The following is a 27,367-nucleotide window of genomic DNA, read 5'->3' on the forward strand; positions in this document are numbered from 1 at the left end:
TGTTTACTGATGCAATTAACTCTAAACATGAAAGAAAATCTATCTGTCCATCCATCCATCCATCCAACTACACATCAAGATGCCTATTCATTTGTTCATCAATCTTTCTATCCATCCATCAAACTATCCATGCATGCATCCATTTATCTTCATTTCCATCCAGCCATCTTTCCATCCATCTGACTATTAATCAATGCATCATACTATCCATCCATTCACCTTACTACCCATACCCTTATGATCCATCCATCCATCCATCCATCTTTCTATCCAATCATGAAACTTCCATCCACCTTTCTTCTCCCTCGTTCTAATCCTTATACAGTGTAGGTGTATGGTGATTAAACACTTGTAGATAGTCATCAGGCTCGAGTGGAAATGAGAGACACGAGGAGAGAGATGATGGTTTGAGGAACTACACAAGATGTTTGGAAAAACCTACCTGCTTAGTTCCTTCATAAACTATGTGCAAGCGTAGCTAGAACAACTGATGCGGTTTTGCGTGTTCACACCAAATATTGATTTGATTCGGGTTTCTCTTCTGTTCATTTACTTTCCATTGTGTTCATTGATAAAGATTATAAGTGATAAACGACACGTGCCGTTCACGTTACGACGGCTCAGTAAGTCAAGTCGAATTATTTAAACAGAATATTTTATTGGTTCAGCAGACTGAAAAAATGGGTGAGTTTTGTGGTTCCCAACCTTCAACCTTCACACCCCCCAAACACACAGCTAATATTAAAACGGGTTGCTTTTGTTCCATTCTTTCCTTTTTTTTTTTTCTTCCATCTAAACACTGATAAAAACAAAAACAAATACTGGACAGGAAAATTTTACAAATACGTGATTTTTTTTCCTTGTCAGACCAGTGTTTCGTTCGTTCTTCCTTTTTTTTTTTTTTTTTTTCCTGCAGAGGCACATTTGCACATCCACAATAATATGCACACGAGAGTTACACAAAAGACGAAGGGTAAAAAGGGAAAGAGTAAAATGACAAACACAAAAAAACAAAAAAAACAAAAAACAAAAAAAAAAGATACAGAAAACACACAGGACAGATACAGTACTGCTAAAACAAACAAACAAAAACAACAACAAAAAAAAAAACGCTTTTTTTCTTTAATACTTGAACAAATTCAGCCGATGCAACATCTTAAAATCCGGAAGGGTAAGAGCTATACAGGTTCCCTAAAGTAAAAGGGGATTTCAGCGCCAGAGGGGGCAACAGAACAAAGACTATTTACACTTGTGTTTGTGTGTATTTTTGTGTGTGTTGAATTTTCACATGTAACAATGAGAAATGAAGCGCGAGTCGCGGGGAAGCGACGAGGCGACGAAAGCTTGCTTGCGGCAGAAAGGACGAGCAAAATACAGCTGAAGCGGACGCACGACTCCGAAAAAGTCTAACTGCTCAAAACAAAACAAAAAAAAATCTTCTGACATGTTCCAGGGCTTTTCAAAAGCGCTGCCACGGTGAATCTGTCGGAACGCTGGAACGTCAGTTCACTCATCTCCGCTCTCGTCTTCCGGCCTTCCGTCGCACCTGGACACATCACAAGACAACACGAAAAATTAAGACTGTTTACGACCCTTCGGAATTCCTAGGTTAATCCCCGAATTACGTTCGTCCGATTTACGTTTATTTTCGAATTTTCCGATGATGACGGTGATACGATACAATTGTAACGATTTACATTTATGGCATTTAGCAGACGCCTGCTTTCTAAAAAAATAAAAGAATGCAAGTTTTGCGCTCTTGGCAAACGTAGCAGCGTATGTGTGTATGTACGTGTTTTTTCCCCCCCGCGATCCAATTTTAGTCCTCGTCTCTCTTTTTTTGTTTTTGTCGGACACTGAAACGGAGCGCACTCATCAGTTTTATAAGCTACAGGTGTTCTCCTAACCGCTCGTTTCATCCGACTCTGTGCGACCGCATATATATATATATATACTGTAAAATTCACACATTACGGTACTGTGATTTGCTCTTCTCTGCTAAATTATGACAATCATTCTAGTTTTCAGCCCAGTGGTTTACTTTAGGTGAGGAATCCTGCGACTCCTCTTCGGCCTCCTCGTCACTAGGCTGTGACGTCTCCATCTCTTCCTCAGACTCGTCCTCTTGGCTCACAGCTGCCCGAGTTCTTCCACCTCTGGAATATGAAGCGAGCGAGTTTTTAATATATAAATATATAAATATATATACACAAATCCAAAAATTAGTAACTTCAACATTCACATACAGTCTATGGACAAATGTATTGGGACACCTGAGGTTTGAAGCAATATATGGTGAAGGTGCTTTACACTTGTCACATCACTTCACAGCACTGTCCCAGTGATGTTAGGAAGCAGATGGCTTGGTGATACTGGGACTTGACCCCCTGACCTTCTGCACATTAACCTTTTCTCACAACTTCCCTGAATCTTCACCAAACTGTTACCACAATTGTATGACTGCTTTGGATCCCGTAGCATGAAATTTTCCCTTCAAATGATGTAGGAGACCCAAACCTGTTCCAGCATCTCAATGCTCCTGTGCACAAAGCCAGCTTCATGAAGATACGCTTTACATGGGTTGAAAATTGTGTCAAATATCATGAGAGGCCTTCTACAGAGCTTTAACCTCAATCATATTGAAGAGGATGAATGTGAAGGCTGATTGCACCCACAAACACTGACTGCTTCCTCACCTCACCTACATCAATAACTGACTTTACACTTATCACCCTTGTGGCTCAAGAAAGCTCCACAAAATCTAGTGGAACATCTTCCCAGAAGAGTGGAGCTCATTGTAAGAGCAAATGAAGACCAAATGTGAAATGGGATGTTAAAAAAAACACAATCTTATGGTCAGGTGTCCACAAACTTTTGTCCATAGAATGTTGCATTCATCAGCGCCTATAGTTTGCTGGAACTATCGGCAAATATTCATACCGATAGTTTTTCCGGGTTGTGTCTGTTAAGAAGGCCTGCTGTCTTTATACAGCGAATTACTGATGCTACGTGTTGTTTGTTTTGACACGTGAGACTACGTGCTGTACCTCGTTCATCTTGGTTCATACTGCATTAACTAAAGTTAACTGATGAAATGAAAATGGACTTAATAAAAAAAATTTTAAAAAGTATTCGTTAATGTTGAAACAACGAACAAACAATGAACATTCCTTATAAGCATTTATTAACTTCAGGTTATTTAACTTCATTTATTTGACTTCTTTTTATTCAGAATTCATTTTAATAACTATCGGTTGATTAATCGATTATCAGCAATTAGGATCCAAACTAGCTATGGGTAAAATCAGACTTAGTCTAATAAAACCCCATAATAATGTGCTGGATGAAGCAGACCTAATTTGAATAATTCACTGTCTAAACAGTATTTTAGATTCAATTTTAAAGATTTTATGCACTCGCTCGATTTCCTGATGTGGAAATGAGACTATAAACGTTTATTTGTTGCGCACCCTGTTTTTTTAGCTGCCGTTTGAGATTTAGGAGGTCGTCCTCTTCTCTTCTGTGGCGTGGACTCCACCGAATCGCTGGTGACCTCGGACACTTCCGCCCTGAGAAGAATCACGAATACGCTTGGTTAGGACGCGTCTGAGATAGAGATATATAGAGTAAGCTTTAGAGATTATTCTTGAGAAATCTGACCTCGGTTTGCGTCCTCGTCTGCCTTTAGGTTTAACTTCTTCCATATTTTCGCTGCCTCGATCTTCATCCTCGTCTTCCTCCTCCGCCTCCTGCTCGTCGTCGTTGTCCTCGTCCGGCGGCGGCACGGCCTTCCTGCGTCCTCTCCTTCCTTTGGTCACGACGGCCTCTTCCTTAGCCGAGGCGGATTTGGGAGGTCTTCCCCGGCGCCCCCTTTTGGGCGGGCTGTTCTGCTCGTCCTCGGTCTCCATGGTCGTGTCGACAATGCTGCTGTCCTCTGTCCACTGCTCCTCAGCATCCTCAGTGCTGGTGTTGGCTGCTTTTTTGCGCCCGCGTTTTGCTTTCGACTCCGGGGCCTTGTCCTCCTGGCCGGCCGCAGCACCTCGTTTGCGCCCCCTGGTGGGTTTGTCTGATTCAGACGGGCTCTTCATGGAGATGTCCTCGTTCTCACTGTGGTCCATGTCAGCAGAGTCCATTCTGAGACAAAAAAAACAAAACAAAAGAGATTGGAAAATCAGAATGATTTACAAGATCAGCAGCATCACTCTGAAAACTTAATTCACAAGTGTTGCTTACAGCATCCTTTTTTTATTCCTAATTTACATAAAATCTGCATAATTTCTTGTTGCACATTTAGTCTTTGTTACAAACCGTATTATCTCACAGTGCAAGCAGCTGAAATATTAATTTTCTAGTGATCATCATTATTATTTTTGACATTTACATATTAAATGTTTTGGAACCTATATATTAATGACAACAAATGAGAGCGATCACAGGGTCTCCATGAAATGCGAGATCCTTATTCAGGACAATATGAAGGTTGATTAGACTAATTAATATGCGCCTATAATTATCATTACCTTCATAACCCCCTGAGCTAAGAACACTCCTGAAAGGTCAAACTCTACACACATTCCTTTTTTTTTTTGTCCTTTATTAAGCATTAGGTTGTAAGCGTAACATATACACGATATGGAAAAAAGTATTGGGACACCTGGACACTTGACTTTTCCAGCCATATGTGGTTCTACCACAAAGTTGAAGGCACACAAGTGTAAGTCTTTGGATTCATGACATTTGATCTTCACTTCAACTAGGAGACCCAAACCTGTCCCAGCGTGACGATGTCCCTCAGCACCAGACGTGGGAAGCAACTGTACTTGCGTAGATTTTTTAGGTATCAGTACTTCACTATTTATTTTTACTTTCCCTCATTACATTTTTGACACAAATATCTGTACTTTCTACTTCGTACATTTTCAATCCAGACTCGTTCCTTTAGTTTTAATCTATTTGGTGACTTTTTTTCTTCTCACTGCGCACCGTTTTCAGCCAATCAACCTCTTTCCTGTCATTGCGCGGCTTTTTCAATCTACCGCTGGTGAATTATTTCCTGCTTCTCACATACCACAGATATATGGATAGTTTAGGAAGCTCACAAAGAGCGCGACAGATGACATCAACAAGTCTGGGGTTAACGTGGATGAGACAGAGGGAGTCAGTGATGTAAACGTGACTGAGAACGGAGACATTCCTTATCACATGACCATCATCTTTTCTCTGCTTGTGTTCTATATGGTGGATGTTCAGCCTGGACACATTAATTAGGTAACAACATTTGAAATTAATTTCTATCAATATATTAATATGATGTGAGGTCCAGTTACCAGCGTGACACTAAAACAGGTAGAAGTAATGACTATCGTAATTTCCGGACTATAAAGCGCATATATAAGCCGCACCCACTGAATTTGACAAATATTTTTATTTTTAACATAAATAAGCCGCAACTGAGTAATGAACTTTACACAGGCTTCAACGAAAGACACTTTACACACGGTGTAACGGGTGAAATATGTTGCGCTTCCTTTAGGAGCATAGCGGTATTTTGGGAAAACACCGGCACAACATTTATTTCCGGTATTACTGCGTGTGTGCAAGAACAAGGAATATCTCCTTATTATTTTCTGATGCTCATTTTTAAGTTTCTTTGACTAACCCGTAACGCTGTTGCCAAGAATAATAAAAAAGCACGAGTTTTGGAAAGCTGTCTGTGCTTATATGATTTCTGTTGTAACTGGAGTTAGCGAGCTCTCCCTTCACCCAGACTCAACGCGTTACAACGGCTTGTATCTAAACAGTAGCCTACCAAGTAAGTCATTGTTCACTGTCTTCCTCCTTCCTTTCACAACTATTTCTCTCGGGAGTTTATCTTTTGGCATCGTCGTGCGTTTAAAAAAAAAGTTTTTTCTCCCGATGCCGTGCAGCTCAGAACACAGGTGAGGTGCGTTTTTTCGTTTCCGTTCGGAAATTTAATTGCTCTAATGTTATGGGGTTCAGTTTTTTGGCTTGAAGTTTGTGAAACCGGGAAAAACCCAGGAAAAAAACATAAATTAACTGCTTCGTTGTTTAAGCCACGGGGTGGAAAAACGTGGGAAAAAAGTAGCGGAAAAAAGTAGCGGCTTATAGTCCGAAAAATTCGGTACTTTTTTACGTCAGAGCCAAAAATTCTTTACTTGAACTTGAGGGAAAAAGTGCAGTCAGAACATCAACTTTCACCCGAGTCCTTTAAAACATGAATATCTGCACTTCTACTAGAATGAAGGATGTGTGTTCTTTTGCCATCTCTGCTCAGCACAAATCCAGCTCCATGAAGATATGCTTTACATGGGTCTGAATGGGGAAGATCTCCTGCGAGTGCACCGATCTCAACCCTATATTACAGGATGAATGAACGCTGACTGCACCTCAGGCCTCCTCACCACACCTACATCAGTACCTGACTTCAACACCCTTGTAGCTGAATAAATCTCAATTCTCCACAAAAAATCTAGAGGAACATCTTCCCAGAAGATTTCCCAGGTTACTATAACGGCAAAGGGCGACCGAATGTAGAATTGGATGTTCAAAAAAGGTGGGCCCTTGAGCGAGGCCCCTTAAACCCTCAACTGCTCAATGTGTATAAATGAGATAATTGTAAGCGGATGGTTGCGTCTTCAAAATGCCGTAAATATATAAAGTATATATATTTCATCTAAAATATCTTATTATATTCGCCGTTCTTCTCTGCATTCATTGTAAAAGCATGCAATAAACTCATGTAACAAAATCTGTACAGTACTTTATATCTGGAAAAATGTAAAATCTTTAAAAACATATTTGTTCATTATCATTTAAATCTGTAGTGCTGATTAAAGAAAAAGATTTAAACAGACACTTGATATTCAGCCGTCTCTCAAACTGTTAAGTATGCGCTAGTCTCTGATTAAAACACAGCCGGCTCGCTTGATTACAGCCGTCTGAGGACGGGAACGAATTCCCATTGTGCTGCATTCAATGGGTTCGCTGAAGAGGTCCTTCGTCTCCCAGCGTCTCCGAGCGTCTCCTGCTTTTCCAGCTGAAGTGGTGTGTCGATGCCAGCAGGATGTGGGGAAGCTGTAATCACTCGTGTCTTGTGATGCAAATGTATTTCAGCTCACACCTTTTCACCCGTGCCAAGACCTCACAGATACATGCGTCTTTTCACTTCACTTTTTTTTTTTTTTTGCTTTTAGGAAGGTTGCGTACCATCTGTACGATTCAGAAAGGGAGGAAAATCTATAATCCGGGGGTCTGGGACAAGAGGACAAATCATAAATTCATTTGTGCCCCCGTGATCTGCAATAAAGTGCCAAATGATGTCATTTTTACCTCCAAAGCATGAGCTCATTATGTGCGTTTATATTGTACTTCTTATATTTATTGTATTGAATCCTGAAAGCACTGATTATGTATCTATAGTCCTTTCCGTTTGCTCAAAAATTTGTGGACACCTGACAGATTGGTATCTGCTTTCTGAACATCCCATTCCACATTCGGTCCTCATTTGTTGTTATAATAACCTCCACTCTTCTGGGAAGATGTTCCACTAGATTTTATGTAGATTTGGAGGAGATTCCTTCAGCCACAAGGATGTTAGTAAAGTCAGGTAGGTGAGGTGAGGTAAGGTAGCCTGGGTTTTTAATAGCAGCTCTATAGCAGGAGACCGAAAAACCTTTTGTGCCCAAATTCAGCTACATGAAGATATGCATCATTTTTATACAATCTGTATAAGCTGTGACTGAATGTTTTCGAGAGCAGGCGGTCAGAAATTCAGAAAACAGTCCCGTGCAGGGCTCCATTATCATACTTTTGAGATAAAATACAGTAATCCCCCCGCTTTACCGCGGTTCGAATCTCACGCGTTTCCCACATAAATTGCGTTCGCCACATAACTAATTTGTTTGGCTGATTTATGGAGTTTTTCATTACTGAAAATTTAATTATTAATTATAAAATAAAGTAAAATGTTAATACAGTAAAGTACCGTAAAGATAAAATACCATTTTTGGGATGCCGCCCGTTTATAAACGGGGGATTGCTGTATATTAAACTTCTGCTTGTGTGTGTACCCACTGGATATGGTCTCTACATGTTCACCCTTACACTCTACACATTTGCTCATCGACAGCAATAGATTTTCAGTCATTTCCATCGATTTGTTTGAAAGAACATATTTCAACATACTACGTTCCTATTGGTTCCTGTCTTTCAGTCAAATTTCACTTCCGACTTTGCCAACAACCCCAATACAGATGATAAAACCAGTGCATTTTGATACACATGATCGTAAGAACCTGTTAAAAGGTCAAATACACAATCAGACATGATTATATCATGAGAAGTGGTAATTCTGTGTTTAAAATGTTGGACTGCGGTCCTGAAGGGCCATTGAGTAAAAAAAAAAAAAAACCCTGCAGATGTGAATAAGATATTATAAGTAATTAGACATTATATATAAATGTAATTGCAGAATGTTTACACACACTCAGGTTTACTACCTTCCTTTGCTGCGGCCAGGAGAGCTGGGATTAGAGTTGCTGCTGGCGTTGCTGATGGTCTCCATGCGTGATAGTTTGGTCTGCAGCTTGCCCGTAGCCGATAGCGGTTTGTTCACGGCTCCGAGTACGTTCGCCGATTTGGGCTGGAAACGAGAGGAGCAGGGAGAAACGTTTTACTGCACAAAGTACTGCTTTCATCCATTCAGACTTTAAATATACACTCGCATACACCTTTTTAGGAACACTTGCACATTTATTCAGTTGTCATCAGTCAATCGTGTATAGTATGAGTAGCATAATGCAGAACAAAAAAACAATCTGAGTGATATCTGTTAGTTGGAATGAAACATCTGATCTTCATTTAGCAGTCTGTGGACAAAAAGCACTGAATAAGCAGCAGTTCTGTGGCTGAAAAATGACTTCAGATCAGATAAAAATGGTACAAGAGACTCAAGTACGAGTCAGAAGAATGGGCTACAACAGCAGAAGACCACACAGGATTTTTCTCCTACTAATCAAAAAACAGGAGTCTGAGGACATCTCTGGCAGTAGTGAGGTGCATCTCCATAACTGAGGCTGATGTGATTCCCATTCCGATGCACAGTTTCGATAAATATGAAGAAGCTACCGATGCGATGCGATTCACCCCTATTACAATGCAGTGGGATCCGATTTCAATTCGACTCAACACGATGCGATTCAATGGAAATAAAATGACTAGGGCTGAAATGATTCCTCGAGTAACTCGAATACAAAAAAATTTCAATTTGTTTAGTCAATTTAACTGCACACGGAGCACCCTGTTTCCCACGGAGCATTTTTACTGACGCACCACCCGCTAAACTCTGGAGCACTCTGGACAGGTAAACAACAAAAGACATAATTCTGAATACAAAAATGAAGGAACGGGGGGAGAACACGCTTTTCTCAGGGTGCGCCTCGCTCTCAGTAGCGTTGTGATACATCTCAGCAGTGGTGCTGAGAGAACGCCCTCAAGAAACAGTTTAGCAACGAGAAAACGATCTACATATCAAATAACGCACCCCCCACCCCGCCCTGGCTTAGATCCGCTATTTTTTCAAAAGCTGTATTGTTCTCATTGTCTTTTTCTCTTTCTGTGTATTCTCTCTTTATTCCAGTACAATCGTTCTTGTTCAGCTCTCAAATTGTTTATGAATTGATGATGTAGACGTGCACAATTCCCCCGTCCTTTTTTCAGTTTCTCTTTTTCCCCCTCTCTGTAAATCACAATCGACATTGAACGACATGCTGCTCAAATTCAATACTGTTGACTATTATAGTCTTATTATTTTCATATAATGAACAAGCTGCCCAACTGACTGAAAATGAAAAACAATCCCCAAACGTCCACACTTTAACGACTTAAATTAATTAAAAAATGATGTAGTACCTTTCCAGGGGTAAAAAATGACTTCATCTCAGGAGGAAGATAATTTTTGGTGTTGCTGAAATTCTGTGAGAACGAAAGAGGGGAAGAAAAGGAGGTTTATTGCGCGTGAAGAACTTCAAGAAAACGTTTTAATTCCTCTTATTCTACAGCAGTCTGCCAACATCAACAGTTTTTATTGAGAAATTATCCTTAGATTATATTTTGTAAAAAGTCCATGAATGATGTCATCACTGATGGACGGACAGACAGACAGATTAATAAATGAATAGATGGATAGACAGACAGACGAATAAATGAATAGATAGATAGATAGATAGATAGATAGATAGATAGACAGACAGACAGACAGACAGACAGACAGACAGACAGACAGACAGACAGACAGACAGACAGGATAGAAAGATTAGACAGACAGATGCATAGATAGATGTATAGACAGACAGATAGATAGACAAATACATGAATGGACAGACAGATAACACCGACAGACAGACTGTATAGATAAATTAGACAGACAGACAGATGCATAGATAGACAGATAGACAGACAGATCTTTGTCAATGCATATTACAGCCAGCAGCAATGGCACGGGCCATGAATGTAAGTATTCACTTACAATAACAGCAGTTACACAAGTTACTATGGAAACCCAAATGCATTAGAACTACCGCTCGACTGTCAGATTCGCCGTTACGGAAAATTTCTCAACACCTTTTGACCAATCAGATTCGAGCATCGGTAGTGAACGCTGTGATACAAACCATAATGATGAATGTACTGGGTTTATCGCAGCAGGTACATCACCTTATCAGGCTGAGTGAAGTAGCGTGCGGGCAGCACGGGGTCTTTCGGTGACTCCAGGCTGTACGTGGTGCTCTTGGAGATGACGATGTTCATGGCTACGTCGCACACCGTGTAGAGTTTCTGAAAGGAGACGAGGATTTCGGAAAATATGAAGGAATTTTTTTTAAAACATGACGACATCACTCAGAGGGGGGAAAATCTCTCACCTCGTTTATCTTTGGATCGTCTGGACACTGGCCGTCTTTCGTCTGTTTGATGTTCTCTACCATTTTCCGTATGAACGCGTGGCTGTTGTTCTCGTTTTTCGACATTAGGATCTCCAAAATAAACCATAACGCCCTGAAGATAAAGGAGCAGAACGAGGCATGTCATTTTTTTCCAGCATTAAAGCCAAAGCCACTGGAAAAATCGATCTCTCTGGCTTTGCTTCATTTTTAAAGCATACAGAAATCTGTCAAAACCCATCAAACACACACACACACACACACACACACACACACACACACACACACACACACACACACACACACACACTCACTCCTTGATGTCTTTGAGCTGCTCTATGTCTTGTACTTTGACGTAGTCCGGGTCGTGAGCCAGCAGATGAATGGCGTACGGCACCACGTACTCCGGCAGCAAGGAGATCAGCTTATCTACAAAAGACACGTGTTCGATCTTATTATCGTTAGTGAACATTGCGATTTACCCCGTTATGATGCGGTTTCTATTTGATTCGACACAACGGGGAAAAATATACGATTCGATGCAATTCATTACCGTACAAATAGTTCACTTTTATCTATTTAGTTCATAAATAAAAGCAGACGTTCTTTTCCTGTTGTGTCTGCAGGAAGTTACAGCTCTACCTCTGCCATGTTAATCCGTATTCTATGTGTAGATTGCAAATGCACATGTCTTGGTTTGCACGTTGAATAGAATGAAATTGAATGTGAGAGAGAGAGAGAGAGAGAGAGAGAGAGAGAGAGAGAGAGAGATGTTAGTAAACTTGGATGTTAGTAAAGTCAGGTACTGATGTAGGTAAGAAGGACATGAGCTCATTAAAAGGCCTGAGCTGTCCCTGATCTACAGCGTGATGGAGAGGACAGGAGTGTACATGGACTCACCGCTGACTGCGGCGTGCTGCTTGATGTACTCCCTGCGCAGGTTGATGTTTTTGACCAGGCACTGGCGAGCGTAAGCCCTGCGCTCCTTCACGGGGTCTTTGGCGCACAGAGCGAACACTGCCAAGTACTCCAGCGGGAGCCTCAGCCGACACAAACCCTTGTGCAGCTTCTGGGCAAAAGCCTGACGCACCTGGTAACACTCGTCCTGAGGACACAGACGTAACGGAGCAATGACTGACAAACGAATAAAGACATGAACGATGTAAGCACTAGCGTGACCGAAACCGTCAGAAAAGTGGAATCAGGCGATCAAAGAAGCCACGTAAGACCAGCAGCAGGACTGACACGATGACTCAGCACATAGTTTTGATACGGAGCTCACGCTGCTCCGTCTCACGTCATTAAACCAGACCGGGCGGCTATTAAAGGAGACTTACAGGAGCTATAATGCTGTAATGAAAAACGCTGCGAATCTTACATTGATGACCAGAGCACAAAGCTGGTACTGCTCCAGGGTGATGATCTCATGGTAGCAAGGCTCCTGGGCCAGACGCAGCACCGCGCAGCCAGCCGCCAGGCGGAGGCGAGACATGTCCGGCTTCCTGTACACACACACACACAGACACACACACAGACACAAACACAGGTATTTTGTTTTAAAAAACACACAAACATACACGTCACGTTTTTTTTTTGGACGGGTTTTCACCCCATCAGTATCTGACTTTACCCCTGTGACTGAATGAATATGTGCAAACTTTAGTCCATATTGTGTGCGTCACTGCTATAAAGTGCATAAAGAACAACCTGCTCATACTGAATGGTACCTCAGTGGCTAAGATGTTGATCAGAATGTCATGAGATTCAATCACAGCATCCTAAACTACCACTATTGGGTCCTTGAGCAAGAGCCCTTAAACCCTCAACCACTGAGGCAATGTTCTGTCAGCATTTCTGTTATAAAGCAGCTGGAAGGAACATGGAGATTTTACTACTGTAGGATTCAGTAGAAAGAATGAAAAGAACGATTCAGACTACACGACTAGTTCTAGCCACTACTGCAGTGCTTTGCTCCTTCTCCATCGCCTAATGAATACATTTTTACTCAAGCCTAAGGAGAAACCTGTATGTAGCCCTTCAGGACTCACTCACCCCATCTTAGCTTGTTCCGTCAGATCTCCATCGCTGTTCAGTATGGCAGTGAGCATCCTCAGCGTCGAGTTCCCCGACTTGCTCTGGTTGTTCTTCACCCCGAGCAGCCACCTTACCATCAGCTTAATGCCCTGAATCTAAAATGAAGATTGAACAGGACAGACACGTCTGATAAGAACACAGAGAGATATTTATTTAGACCCGGGGAAAGCAAACATGGAAAAAACTCGAACCTGAAAATGTCATCAGAAAGAATCATTAGCGTACGTTGTGTTCGCATTATAGCAATTAGGTTATATATATATATATATATATATATATATATATATATATATATATATATATATATATATATATATATATATATATATATATATATATATATATATATATACATACATATACATATATACATACATACATATATATATATATATATATATATATATTATTATATAACCCACCTCCAATACCATACATATGGCTATAATGAAAAACTGAAATACCTTTGTCAGTGTTTCAGTGGAAACTTCATCATCTGGAACCCAGAGCTTCGTTGTTTTCTTGCCAGGAATCTTTGAGATGGAAATAAATAAAATGCATTAAATCTGATAAAAATCATCTGCCATTAAAAAGCAAGTGCCAACATGCAGTGTGAAATTTACTTTTGTACTTCTCAGATCAGGTTTTTTCCATTTCAGTACATTACATTTCTTTCTGTTTTTAAGAGAGAGTTTTAATGCCACGTCAAGAGACTTTAATGCTCTCCAAGACAGTTACTATATTAAATATTAAGTATAATACCATCAATGTACACAAATATTGACCAGGATCGCTCCCAATGAACATCTCAACATCTTCAGCTCTGCTACCTCCAGCTCCACCTCCTGTCTTTTACTCAACGCCACTGTCTCTAATCCATACAACATCTCAACACCACAAAGCTGCCACTGATGGGCCCTTGAACAAGGCCCTTAAGCTTATCTGCTCCAGGGGAACCATATGAAGACTAAAAAGACTGAAGAAATGATTTCTTTTTGAGATTAATAAAGTGCTCTAAATTATAAATGAAAACAAAAGATTTTTTTGATGTAATAAAACGTGGAATTTTAGAAACGAGTGATGAAGTCCTGTGTTCCTTACACCGTATGATACATGATCATATTTGACCTTGTTTATCCCTTCTTCATGGTTTGTTTAGTTCCTCCACCACTTCAGACTAAATTCTAAAAGAAATTCATTTTCATGCTTTTGAACACTGACTGTGCAACTCACTGACATTTGGCTGTTCTACATACCCTGTCGTTCATTAGCAGGTCTTTCACGATGAAGTTGGCCACCAGCGATTTAAGAGGTCCGGCGAACTGCTCAGGTGCCAGCATGGCCAAGTGCCCCAGCGTGGTAAGAGGAGTTATCAGCTGCTCCATGTTCTCCGTGTCCAGACTTTTGTGCAGAGGCTATAACCGAGAAAAGGCTTAGAATCAGCATGAGGCTGAGGTGGACGTTCAGAGAAGTTAACAGATTGAATACTGTTGTTAAAACGTTCACCTCAAAAATCTGTGCGAAGTGGGTGTCTCTGTTGGAGAACATGGCATGGATGCAGCGGATAGCGTACTTGGCCTGGCGAGGAGGTCCCTTTTTGGCTTTGTGTTGAAGCACCGGTAAAAGAACCCTAGAGACACAAAGGCAAACAAGATTTACATGATTGAACTGCACAAACATTACTGATAAGCCAGAAAAAAAGAGATTAGCAATATACATGCAGAAAATGAATACTAAATCAAAGAAGAACCTAAAAAAAGAATTTACAATGCTCAAAGAACCACCTACAATGCTCAGAAAAGAACCTACAGAGCTCATAGAAGAACTAACAGAGCTCATAGAAGAACCTACAGTGCTCATAGAAGAACCTACAGTGCTCATAGAAGAACTAACAGAGCTCATAGAAGAACCTACAGTGCTCATAGAAGAACCTACAGTGCTCATAGAAGAACCTACAGTGCTCATAGAAGAACTAACAGAGCTCATAGAATAACCTACAGTGCTCATAGAAGAACCTACAGTGCTCATAGTAGAAATAGAAGAACCTACAGAGCTCATAGAAGAACGTACAGTGCACATAGAAGAACCTACAGTGCACATAGAAGAACCTACAGTGCACATAGAAGAACCTACAGTGCACATAGAAGAACCTACAGAACTCATAGAAGAAATAGAAGAACCTACAGAGCTCATAGAAGAACCTACAGTGCACATAGAAGAAACTATAGTGCACATAGAAGAACCTACAGAGCTCATAGAAGAAATAGAAGAACCTACAGGGCTCATAGTAGAAATAGAAGAACCTACAGAGCTCATAGAAGAACCTACAGTGCACATAGAGGAACCTACAGAACTCATAGAAGAACCTACAGAACTCATAGAAGAACCTACAGAACTTATAGAAGAACCTACAGAGCTCATAGAAGAACCTACAGTGCTCATAGAAGAAATAGAAGAACCTACAGAGCTCATAGAAGAACCTACAGAACTCATAGAAGAACCTACAGTACTCATAGTAGAAATAGAAGAACCTACAGAGCTCATAGAAGAACCTACAGTGCACATAGAAGAACCTACAGAACTCATAGAAGAACCTACAGAGCTCATAGAAGAACCTACAGTGCTCATAGTAGAAATAGAAGAACCTACAGAGCTCATAGAAGAACGTACAGTGCAGATAGAAGAACCTACAGAGCTCATAAAAGAAATAGAAGAACCTACAGTGCTCATAGAAGAACCTACAGTGCTCATAGTAGAAATAGAAGAACCTACAGAGCTCATAGAAAAACCTACAGTGCACATAGAAGAACCTTCAGTGCACATAGAAGAACCTACAGACCTCATAGAAAAACCTACAGTGCACATAGAAGAACCTACAGTGCTCATAGAAGAAATAGAAGAACCTACAGAGCTCATAGAAGAACGACAGTGCAGATAGAAGAACCTACAGTGCACATAGAAGAACCTACAGTGCACATAGAAGAACCTACAGTGCACATAGAAGAACCTACAGAACTCATAGAAGAACTAACAGAGCTCATAGAAGAACCTACAGTGCACATAGAAGAAACTATAGTGCACATAGAAGAACCTACAGAGCTCATAGAAGAAATAGAAGAACCTACAGGACTCATAGTAGAAATAGAAGAACCTACAGAGCTCATAGAAGAACCTACAGTGCACATAGAAGAACCTACAGAACTCATAGAAGAACCTACAGAACTCATAGAAGAACCTACAGAACTTATAGAAGAACCTACAGAGCTCATAGAAGAACCTACAGTACTCATAGTAGAAATAGAAGAACCTACAGAGCTCATAGAAGAACCTACAGAACTCATAGAAGAACCTACAGTGCTCATAGTAGAAATAGAAGAACCTACAGAGCTCATAGAAGAACCTACAGTGCACATAGAAGAACCTACAGAACTCATAGAAGAACCTACAGAGCTCATAGAAGAACCTACAGTGCTCATAGTAGAAATAGAAGAACCTACAGAGCTCATAGAAGAACGTACAGTGCAGATAGAAGAACCTACAGAGCTCATAAAAGAAATAGAAGAACCTACAGTGCTCATAGAAGAACCTACAGTGCTCATAGTAGAAATAGAAGAACCTACAGAGCTCATAGAAAAACCTACAGTGCACATAGAAGAACCTTCAGTGCACATAGAAGAACCTACAGAACTCATAGAAGAACCTACAGAGCTCATAAAAGAACCTACAGTGCTCATAGAAGAAATAGAAGAACCTACAGAGCTTGTAGTACTCACTTATGCACTAAATGCAAATCAAATCTAAGCATCACACTCACGATTTGATGTGTGGGAAACTCTCCTCCAGTTTTCCACCGGTGTTTTTGAAAATCTGCAGTGCCGCCTCGGCCACCTTCTCATCGTCCATTTTCAGACAGCCAAGTAGAGACTCGAACGTCTCGGCCGAGTGAAAGGACACGGGGTGAGTAAAGGACAAAACCTGAGAAGACCAGACACTTATTATGCGTAATTATGGAGCAAAACAATCAGATCTGAACCTGAAGCTCGTGGCCTGAATAGTGTGAGTCATCACGGAAATCTGTTCGCAACCTAGTCGTCATGGAGAACTGAATCCATAGATACCTTGAGCAGTTCCAGGCCTGCGCGAATGGCCTGCTCGGTGGGAACACCTTCGTCGTCGTCGTCGGCCGTTCCTTCGATGGACTTGTTTACCTGTTTTATAAGCGCACTGTGGAGGAAAAATAAAGAAGAGAGAGACGAACGGTCAGTGTCGGGGAGAAGAAGAAGAAGCCGCGATGAGACGTCGGATCGCTGTACCTGATTGACTCGGTGTCGATATGGACGGGAGCGATCCTCTCCAGTAAGAACTTCACCATCTCCAGAAAAGGGTTACTAGGTTGTTTGGGGCTGCCCAGTTTTTTGGTGATCTCTTTCTGTAAAAGAGCACAAAGCTCAGATTAGAAACCTGAACTATTAAACAGCAATTTACTTCATTTGCCTGGAAAGAAGGTTGATCTGGATGTATAATAAAAGTCCTTACCACGCAGACCTCTGCCTGTTTGCAGGAACAGGTCGGGCTGACCAGTGTCTCCAACTGCTTCCTAATCTTCTCATCTTCCTCCAGAACCTGTGCCAGCTTCTTCACAAAATCCTGTGCCTTCCCTGGATCAGGCAAGTTTCCTTAAAAAAAAAAAACACAGAGAAAATAAAGACACCAGTGCGGTAACGCTACGATAACACGATACACGAGGACTGGAGCGATGCGACACATACTTGTGATGACCATGACCTTCGAGAAGACGGCTTTGTTGTAGGAATCCGACTGGGAAAGAAAAGGCACATCTCAGGTTAAAATGTTAAACGCGACCGTGCTCGGTGTTATTGGCGCAGAGAACAGAGAGGACGTACTTTGGGCTGTTTAACCAGATCCAGCAAATCTTTGACATTGTGTCTCAGCATGTTCTGGCACTTCCACATTTCATTCAGGGCTCTGAGAATAAAACATCGAGTCGATATTACACTTCGGTTTCATCTGTTATCAAAATAAAAAACATTTAAAAATACTGCTTGTTACAAAGCACCCGTAAAGAAGAGTTCCGGAAACACGCCTTTGTAGCGGTGTAGCGTTTATCATCAGCTGTTACCACGGAAACAGGCGCGTTGATACAAACCTAAAATTCGGACAGAACAGACTTGAGGCCAGTAAAGAAAGAAGCGCCGCACTTACTTGACTGCGTTTGTATCCAGCGTCGCGTACAGGTAATACAGGCACTTCATGCGTTCTGCAGTCTCCAGATTATGAGGGACCATGTACTGGGCAAAGATTCTCTCCACAAGCAACCTGGCATGTTAGACACGATGATAAGTGTTAGAAACACTTCAATATGATACACACTGTTCGCTTTTAGTTCGGTTTCAGACGGAGCAAATCATAAATATGCATAAGTGCCTTTTTCCTGTTCTGTCTCCAGGAAAGTTACAGCTCTACCTCTGCCATGTTAATCTGTATTCTATAATAGTCTCAGGATGTGCTTCGGCCTCCATAGCATTGCGACGCGTCGTATTTACATGGTAGCGGCAGCGCTGGGAGAACGCGCTCGAGAAACGGTTTAGTGGAAAGAAAATCGAGCTACGTATCAAATTTTGGTTGCAAATAATCGGTCACTTTCTACATAATAATAGTATAGCGCAACTACTACTAAGTATTTTCCGGACTATAAGCCGCTACTTTTTTCCCACGCTTTGAACCCCGCGGCTTAAACAACGAAGCGGCTAATTTATGGATTTTTCCTGGGTTTTTCCCAGTTTCACAAGCTTCAAGCCAAAAAACTGAGCCCCATAACATTAGAGCAATGAAATTATGGAACGGGATTAGGTGAACCAATGAAATTCTTTATATTAAATCAGATGCGCTCCCACTGAATCGGGCCGCACCACATCATAAATATGGATGATGTTCCTCTGACGTTTGACCTGGCGTTTACTCGGACTGTCTACAGGAAAAACTTCACCGGTGGTGATTTTTAAACGCACAACGATGCCAAAAGATAAACTCCCGAGAGAAACTGTTGTGAAAGGAAGGAGGAGGACAGTGAACAATGACTTTCTTGGTAGGCTGCTGTTTAGATACAAGCCGTGTTACAGACACTGTCTTTCATTAAAGCCTGTGTAAAGTTCATTAGTTTCAGTGTAGACACCTGCGGCTTATAGACAGGTGCGGCGTATTTATGTTCAAAATAAATATCTTTGTCAAATTCAGTGGGTGCGGCTTATATTTGGGCACGCTCAATAGTCCGGAAATTACGGTACATAGAAACAGTTTAAATCTATGACTTTTTAGGACCATAAAGAATGAAAAATAAAATCGCTTTTTGAAATCGACGCGTCACATCGTTACCCTTTATGCCGATGCGTATCTGTGAATCGTACCATCCTCGTTATATTATATTTAGCGCCTCCTAGGCAGCAGAGTCATCACTAGGCTCTGCAAAAAAACTGATGTGCAATGCAAAACAGTGAGACGTGACAGGACACCATGAAACGTCTCTAAATATAAACAGGAAATGAGTGATAAAGCCAGATGCTGTCAGTATGATCCCCCTCTACATCTCTCTCCTCATCTACGCTCTCAAGACTTCACGCGATTACATCAGTGCCTTTTTTCATGCAGCAACTCCATCTCTCCATCTCTCTGGAGGCGGGGGAGGAGTGTGTATTCATAGCGCACTACATCATCATTATTATTCCCTCATGCACAGCCCTGGCACGGTGCAATAGTGAGAAAGCTGAAGAGCTGATGGCGGGATTCGTGAGACAAAAAAAGTCTCTCGCAGCTCCACGGTAGCGACCGCGAGCTCGAAAAACAATCTGAACATCTGGTGCTGATGGGGATGTCGTTCATTTCAGTGTAAATATGAATTCTCTTTATAGGGGAGTGCAGATTCTGGGGGGAAAAAAAACGCAGAATCGTCGTAGTCCTTAAAATAACAAAACGAGGATTAACATCTGTATGGGCAGATGTTTGTGGACCTAAACGCTTTGTGCTTATTTTTCTCCCGTTCCATTCCTCATTTGCTCTTATAGCCAGCACTCTTCTTGGAAGATGTTCGGCGTGTGATTGTGTGGATTTGTGCGATTCATTCCCATATTGGGGTGTTGGTAAACTCAGGTTCTGAGGTAGGAGAAGTGAGGAGGCCTGAGGTACAGTCAGTGTTCACATTCATCCCAAAAGGGTTGAGGTCAAAGCTCTATAGCAGGAGATCTTCCACTCTAAAACACAGGTCGTGCTGGAGATTTCATGCTACAGCGTGTCTAGAGACATCAAATACTATTGTGTGCCTCCAAGTTTGTGGTTACAGGTTGAGGAAGAACCACATATGGCTGGAAAAGTGACAATTAAATAGGATGTATTTAAATGTAATAGCAGTAGATTTTTAACTTGAAACTAGGAGATCCAAATCTGTTCCAGCGTGACAATGCCACAGTACACACAATCCAAATCCATGAAGATATGGTGCACATGGGTTGGAGTGTAAGATCTCCTGCTGTAGAGCTCTGACCTCAACCCTAATGAACACCTTTGGTGAATGAATCTCACACAAATCTCCACACTCCAAAATCTCCAGATAAATGGAGGTCAATTATAACAACATGGAACAAATGTGGAATAGAAGGTTCAAAAAGCACATAGCGGACCTAAGAGTCAAGGTGTCCACAAACTTGAGTCAATACATATGATACATCGTTCTGACTCCACCTCCAATATCAAACACTCACCGGTCATCGATACTGTTCTGGTAGTAAATGTGCAGCAGTTTGTCTTTAATCCAGGAGATCTGTTTGGATGCTTCCTTCCCCGCCTCCGCCTGCAGAGCGTACTTCTTATAGATCTGTGCGAGGCCCATCATCGCTTCCTTACGCACCCTCCACTGTAACACAGCCACAAAATGTGCTCATAAAACACCCCTGTTATAAACAATAAATTAAAGAGGAAAAAAGCACATTCACATACACTAATGAGCTCCTGGAGAATAAATAGTGGAGTAAATCTTTCCTTCTTATATCGGTTGGATCGTATCTTACGATAATTTAATAATCTAGCAAAAAAAACGGGTACTGAATTAAATAAAACACTGCATGTAATATATTAACAAAAAAAAAAAAAAAAAAAAGAAGTACTGAATCATAAAATGTGCCAAATGAAAAAAAATATGATTATATTAACTATATTAATAAATATAATGATATATACATACACACACACACACACACACACACACACACACATATATATATATATATATATATATATATATATATATATATATTCTATTTTTCTATTTGGCACATTTTGTTATGATTCAGTACTTTTTTATTTTTTGGTAATATTTTACAGGAATATTTACATATTAATAAATATAATTATACGATGATCCGCTGTGGAGACCCCTAATAGGAGAAGCCGAAAGAAGAAGAAGAAGAAATATAATTATATAATTAACAAATTATAATTAATAAATGTAATATAGCAGTGCTGCACTCTCGTGTCGAAACAAACAGCACATGGTGTCAGCAATTTGCCTCTAGAGGCCGCTCCCGTACTACATAACAACAGCGCAACCCGGAAAAACTATCAGTATGGATTTTTTTGCAGAATGTGTGCCGTCGATGTGTGTATGGATTTAAAAGCAACTATATAACTTTGGATTGCTATTTATTTATGATTTATGGAGGGATATTACAACTTCAGGCATGCAAGGATTATATAAAAATTTACTTACATGGCCTTTTTTTTGTTTTGTTTTAATTGCTTAAGAAAAGGCAATGATTTGACATTGCCCGTGAGATCGTTTTCTTTCCTTTTCTTTTTTTGTCCGGTAGGGCAGAGGGTTGATTTAAAACACTAGGAATTAAAGCTTATGATTAACCTAATGGACATTAATTTGGAATTGGAAATTGAGAAAAGTTCCTTGGAGATATAAACATAGTACTGAAAAAATGCCATGCAAACGAATAGAGGGGAAAAAACGTCTCCTCCAGTATGCTTTGATGCGGGCGAACAGAATGAAACACAGTTAGACACCCCCTCCCGAATGCGTTTTGAAAAGGCTGGATTGCAGCTATATGCGAGTTATGGTTCAATATTTCATTTGGTCTCCTCTGCCTGGAGGCCCAGAGAGGCTGCAGATTAGATTAGGAAGAGAAATGGAGTGGAGCTCGAGAGAAACCGCAGCGCTAATGAGCTTCGGCCGGTCATATGCACTGATGTCACACGGTAACAACGGCTCAGGTTTTGTTTTTCCCCCACTAATGGAGGAGGCGGAAAAAAAGCAAAACGGCAAGAACACATCCGAACTCACCCGCTTGTCGAGGGTCCTCTCTCTGACGAAATTCAGCAAGGGATCGTTGACGAGGGCGAGGTCTTTTTTTGACGCCGTCACGATGGACACGATGACGTCGTGTCGAATGGCTTCCTCCGGATCGTGAGATCTTACTTTAAGATACTCTGAAAGCAACAAAAACACGAACGCTCCTGAATTAACGTTTACATACAAAAATAATTGTGAGCAAATTGTGATTTAATATCACATTTTGGACAAAAAATAAATCACTATCTGCCCTTTTCTACATACAAGAGCTCACGGACACCTACGATTGGTCTCCTCTGTAAATAACAGAAAAGTGATTACATTATCCTGGGAAGATCCACTGGATTTTGGAGTGTGTTTGTGGAGATGTGTGTGAGAATGATTTAGCCAGAAGGGTGTAAGTAAAAGTCAGGTAGTTGAGATGAGGAGGTCTGGGGTGCAGTCAGTGGTCTTATTTATCCCAAAGGTGTTCATTAGATTTGCAGTCAGAGCTCTATAGCAGCCACAAAGTGGATGGAAGATTTCACACTTGCACCTCCAAAGACTTTGTGGTTATGCTTTGGAAAGGAACCACATATGACCGGAAAGGTCATGTGTCCCAATATTTTTGTCCATATAGTGTAAATATACATTATATGGACAAAAGTATTTGGACACCTGACCTTTCCTGCTATATGTGGTTCTTCTGCAAACTGTTACCTCAAAGCTGGAGGCACACAATTGTACAGGACGTCTTTAGATGCACTATAATAAACTTTCCGTTCACTTAACCTTGGAAACTTAAGCTCTGGAAAATGAAGATATGGTTTAAATGGTTTGGAGAGGAAGATCTCCTGCTATAAGATCTCTGATCTCAACCCTACTGAACACATTTGGGATGAATTGGTACGCTGACTGCACCTCGGTCTCCTCACCTACATGAATACTAACATCCTTGTGGCTGATGAACACAAAATGTCCAGAAGCACACTCCAAAATCTAGTGGAACATCTTCCCAAAAGAGTGGAGAGAATTATAAAAAATTTCAAAAAAAAATTTTTTTTTTTTTTAAACATGGCTGAAATCTAGATGGCATAGGAGACTTCATCTGGTTTGAATTTAAAGAGTAAAACTAATCTAAACCCCTCTCAGGAGGTCAAGACCCCTCACCCGTGAGATCTTTCGCCAAATCCGGATGATTCATCAAGCAGTGGCTGGCGAACTTCACACACTCCAGTCGGATAGGAACGTGGATATCGTTGAACCTGAGAACGTGGTCAATAGGGGGAAAAAAAATTAAAAATTCGTACACAGATACGAATTATGAATAACCATGCAGGAGAAACGAGGAAGAAGACCTTTACCTCCCGAGGTAGCACTGCCACAGAGGCTTGTTCTGGGAGGCGAGCTCGGAGTCTTTAGCGCCGAACATCTTGGCCAAAAGCTTGACGACTTGAAGCCGCTCATCGTTATCGTTACTCTGCACGCAAACACAGAGATTATTCCTTTCAGAGCTGCAGGAAGCGAAGCGTTCGTCAATTAATACCGGTGGGATGAATGAACTCGTTTGGTCTATTCGGCGTTCCAGGCATTGCATTCCTGCATATAAACATCTGCACACTCGATGCAAGTGTGTGCAAAGCCAATATATTCAGGGCATACATCATGAAAAATTGAAAAAACTGTCTCATTCAAGCTTGGGGGTGAAAAAATATATAATAAATAAAAAAACCTGACCTGGCAATGCAGCCAAGCTAATTTGTATGCTTATACCACACACACACACACACACACACACACACACACACACACACACACACACACACACACACACACACACACTTATCAGTATGAAACAGGCAGCCTGAGGGAAGCTTGGAATAACCTTGTGTCCTGTTATAAACCTGCTGATGAAAACAGGGCGTCCTTACGCCTGTGTTTATTCACCACACTGCTTGAGATAATCGCACAAAATCCAGGAATTAATTGCGTGATTGTGTGTGTGTTCTAGGTGTCGGATTCTATACTAAAGAACCTCCAGTGTTAGACCTTAATTACACGTCTAACACGCCACAGGCTGTGGGCTCAAGTGGTAATAATGCATGCATTAGGGCGGGGTGGCAGGGGGGATGTGTGATGAATGGGTACCACAAGCTTAGGGTATCACAAAAGCTAACACTTTTCAAGTTTTTAATACTTGAATCAACATGTGCACGGACAAATATGGACGTTTATTATTAGTTAAAACAAAATATTCTTGTCAAAGTTTTCAAGTAATTATTGGTTATTTTAAATTACATCAATCATCAGCCCACCTGACTTTTGCTGTTTCCACACGGACGGTTTTAATTGCCGGATGTGTGTATCATGGCGCTTTAGTTTTTTGGTGCTTGATTTGAGGCTTCGAAATCAGTAAATCAAATGTGTAGTGATTGAAAATTATATTTTGGTGGAGTTTATTATTATTATTTTATATCCGAGTAATGCGTGTTGCATTGGAAGTTAATTTCATCTCTTTTCTATTTATCTATTTCTATTTTTTTTAAAACAGAAATAAGAACTGCATTAGATCACGCATTAATAAAATTTGTGCCTTAAAAATAAATGTGTGGAGCCCGTGTTGGAAAACATCTGTATGACCCTGGCCACTGTACTGTAACTCAGTTTCAGGGTGTTACCGATCTTCTACTCTACTGAGTCTTCATGAGGTGCCATGTTGAACATGTGAACCAGTGGTCAGTATGAGAGAATTGTACTCAAAGCACCAAAATTTAACTTCTCTAATACAAGATACATAAATGTTTATGGTTCTGTCAAACAGAAAACATGAACATGATGAATAGGACGTGTGGCTTTGCCTGGTTACATGACGTACAGCTGTTATCACTTAGGGTGTACTCACTTTTGTTGACAGTTATGATTAAATGTGTGTGTATGTGTGATTATATTATATACACACACACACACACACACACACACACACACACACACACACACACACACACACACACACTGTTTACCTATTGGTGGCTTCTGACAGGTGGCTTTTATCCTACCTTAAGTTTAAACTCTAGCTGGGGCAGAACGGACAGTAGTAGGTGACTGTCGATGTTGTAGAGCTCCAGGATCAAATCAAACACGTGCTCCGACAGGTCGCTCACTGATGTCTTACCCAGCATCAGCACCTGGTTGAAAAACTGAGAAGAAGAGACAAAGAGAGACACACATCAAACATCTCCATCAATCACTGTCAGGAAGCGGCTGCTGCAGTGTGTCTGGGGTACGTCTCTAACAAGAGATCAGGAGTTCACTGAAAACGACAGAAATCTGGGTCTCTAAGTTCCAGTCAAGGGAAAAGTTTATGCTACGGCATCCGATGACGTCCTTTACAATTGAGTGCCTCCAGTATTGCGGTAACAGTTTGGGAAAGAACCACATATGGCTGGAAAAGTCAGGTGTCCTAAAGACTTTTTGTGTAGTTGAAATATAAAAACATCATAACAGTAATAAAAAAAAGGTACATTATCCACCAAATGAACAATTATTGCAGATATACAATAAACTACAGAAAATATGCACATACAAAGCAACTTACAATAATTATACACACACACACACACACACACACACACACACACACACACACACACACACACACATATATATATATATATATATATATATATATATAGGAGTGTATGAAGTACACAAACCATGTACTTGAGTAAAAGAGGAGATTCACTCAGTAAAATATCCTTCCTTTAAACCTTCACTTGAGTATAAGTTTAAATGTATTTGGCTCCAAATGTGCTCAAGTATCCAAAGTACTATGATTTATTACACCTATAATGTTCTTACTATCATTTTTCCCACATAACTCTTTACTTAATTAACGCAGTTAATGTAAAAGGCTTGGTAACTTTCAGCACAACAATCTATTAACAGAAAAAACTTTCCTCCGGCTTCTCCCATTAGGGGGCGCCACAGCGGATCATCCGCATGTTTGATTTGGCGCATGTTTTTACGCTGGATGCCCTTCCTAACGCAACCCTCCCCATTTATCTGGGCTTGGGACCGGGACTAAGAGTGGCTGGGGTTGGTTCCCTGACCGGGGATCGAACCTGGGCCGCAGCGTTGAGAGCGCCGCATCCTAACCACAGAATGATATTAATAAATCAAACACTGATTGATAATATCACCTATGAAACTAATGAAATGATCACCTTCTGGCTAAGTAGATCACACCAAGTTATAACATCCATCCATAAATAAACCAATCTGATTCAGGTCTTTAGTGCTCGAAGCTACAACCCAGCTTGCTAACTGTGCTGAGCGTGTATTTAGAACGAGGTCTGTGAAAAACACCAGAGCATCACACCACATCCTGGTCCTGTGGGAGTTAATGAGGAGAATCATGGGCCAGTGTTTCGTCCTAACCGCAGCAGCTTGTTACAAACTCAAAACACGACACTGGATGATGTAAAAGAAAGCTTGTGGTATATTGTGCATATTTTATTTATATATATATTTTTATATACACACACACACACAGAGTTTGAACTAATAAATTACATACAAATAAAAAAAAAATTATTGTAATCTTCATTTAAAGTAGTAAATAAAACAATTGATTCACATTTTTACAGTACTACTGTAAAACTACTGTAAAACTACTGTAAAACTACAGTACATGTACAATTCCCCTTGAAAAAGCATCCATCAAAAAGGAGAGTCAAAACGTCACCATTTTTTGTTACTCACGAGGGATCAGAGAACGTAACCCCCGCGAGTATCGGGTAGACTGTATATTTAAAAAAATAAAGAAAACACTCACGTTGGTTATATAAGGCTCGATGGCCTGCGCGGTTCTCTTCAGCAGAGCTTTGGCCAGATCGTACGCCTGCTTGTTCAGATTCTGAGGGAAAAAATTATAATTTTATCATTTCTGAAACACAAATGTTTTTTAAATTAC

At 40.7% G+C, this 27,367-nt stretch overlaps 1 protein-coding gene across 3 annotated transcripts in view; it reads right to left on the reverse strand.

The window, feature by feature from the left end:
- Nucleotides 1-638: 638 nt before the first annotated feature.
- The window catches only part of pds5b (PDS5 cohesin associated factor B), a 45,170-nt gene continuing 18,441 nt past the window's right edge, over nt 639-27,367 (reverse strand). For all 3 annotated transcript variants that reach the window (XM_046862484.1, XM_046862485.1, XM_046862486.1), the window contains 28 exons: nt 27,230-27,310; nt 25,452-25,592; nt 23,760-23,875; nt 23,566-23,660; nt 22,408-22,553; nt 20,825-20,976; nt 18,276-18,389; nt 17,957-18,038; nt 17,822-17,870; nt 17,589-17,728; nt 17,366-17,481; nt 17,171-17,276; nt 16,867-17,027; nt 14,559-14,682; nt 14,309-14,467; nt 13,517-13,585; nt 13,011-13,147; nt 12,337-12,460; nt 11,859-12,063; nt 11,273-11,387; nt 10,941-11,073; nt 10,735-10,854; nt 9,931-9,993; nt 8,520-8,662; nt 3,661-4,134; nt 3,471-3,569; nt 2,042-2,156; nt 639-1,546 (listed from right to left, as the gene is read on the reverse strand). In XM_046862484.1, coding sequence (XP_046718440.1) covers nt 1,511-1,546; nt 2,042-2,156; nt 3,471-3,569; nt 3,661-4,134; nt 8,520-8,662; nt 9,931-9,993; nt 10,735-10,854; nt 10,941-11,073; nt 11,273-11,387; nt 11,859-12,063; nt 12,337-12,460; nt 13,011-13,147; nt 13,517-13,585; nt 14,309-14,467; nt 14,559-14,682; nt 16,867-17,027; nt 17,171-17,276; nt 17,366-17,481; nt 17,589-17,728; nt 17,822-17,870; nt 17,957-18,038; nt 18,276-18,389; nt 20,825-20,976; nt 22,408-22,553; nt 23,566-23,660; nt 23,760-23,875; nt 25,452-25,592; nt 27,230-27,310 — 3,615 coding nt within the window. In that variant the 3' untranslated portion in view covers nt 639-1,510. The remainder of the gene's footprint in view (nt 1,547-2,041; nt 2,157-3,470; nt 3,570-3,660; nt 4,135-8,519; nt 8,663-9,930; nt 9,994-10,734; nt 10,855-10,940; nt 11,074-11,272; nt 11,388-11,858; nt 12,064-12,336; nt 12,461-13,010; nt 13,148-13,516; nt 13,586-14,308; nt 14,468-14,558; nt 14,683-16,866; nt 17,028-17,170; nt 17,277-17,365; nt 17,482-17,588; nt 17,729-17,821; nt 17,871-17,956; nt 18,039-18,275; nt 18,390-20,824; nt 20,977-22,407; nt 22,554-23,565; nt 23,661-23,759; nt 23,876-25,451; nt 25,593-27,229; nt 27,311-27,367) is intronic.

This window comes from Silurus meridionalis, chromosome 12 (genome assembly GCF_014805685.1).
Source record: "Silurus meridionalis isolate SWU-2019-XX chromosome 12, ASM1480568v1, whole genome shotgun sequence".
In the NCBI taxonomy this organism is placed as follows: Eukaryota; Metazoa; Chordata; class Actinopteri; order Siluriformes; family Siluridae; genus Silurus; species Silurus meridionalis.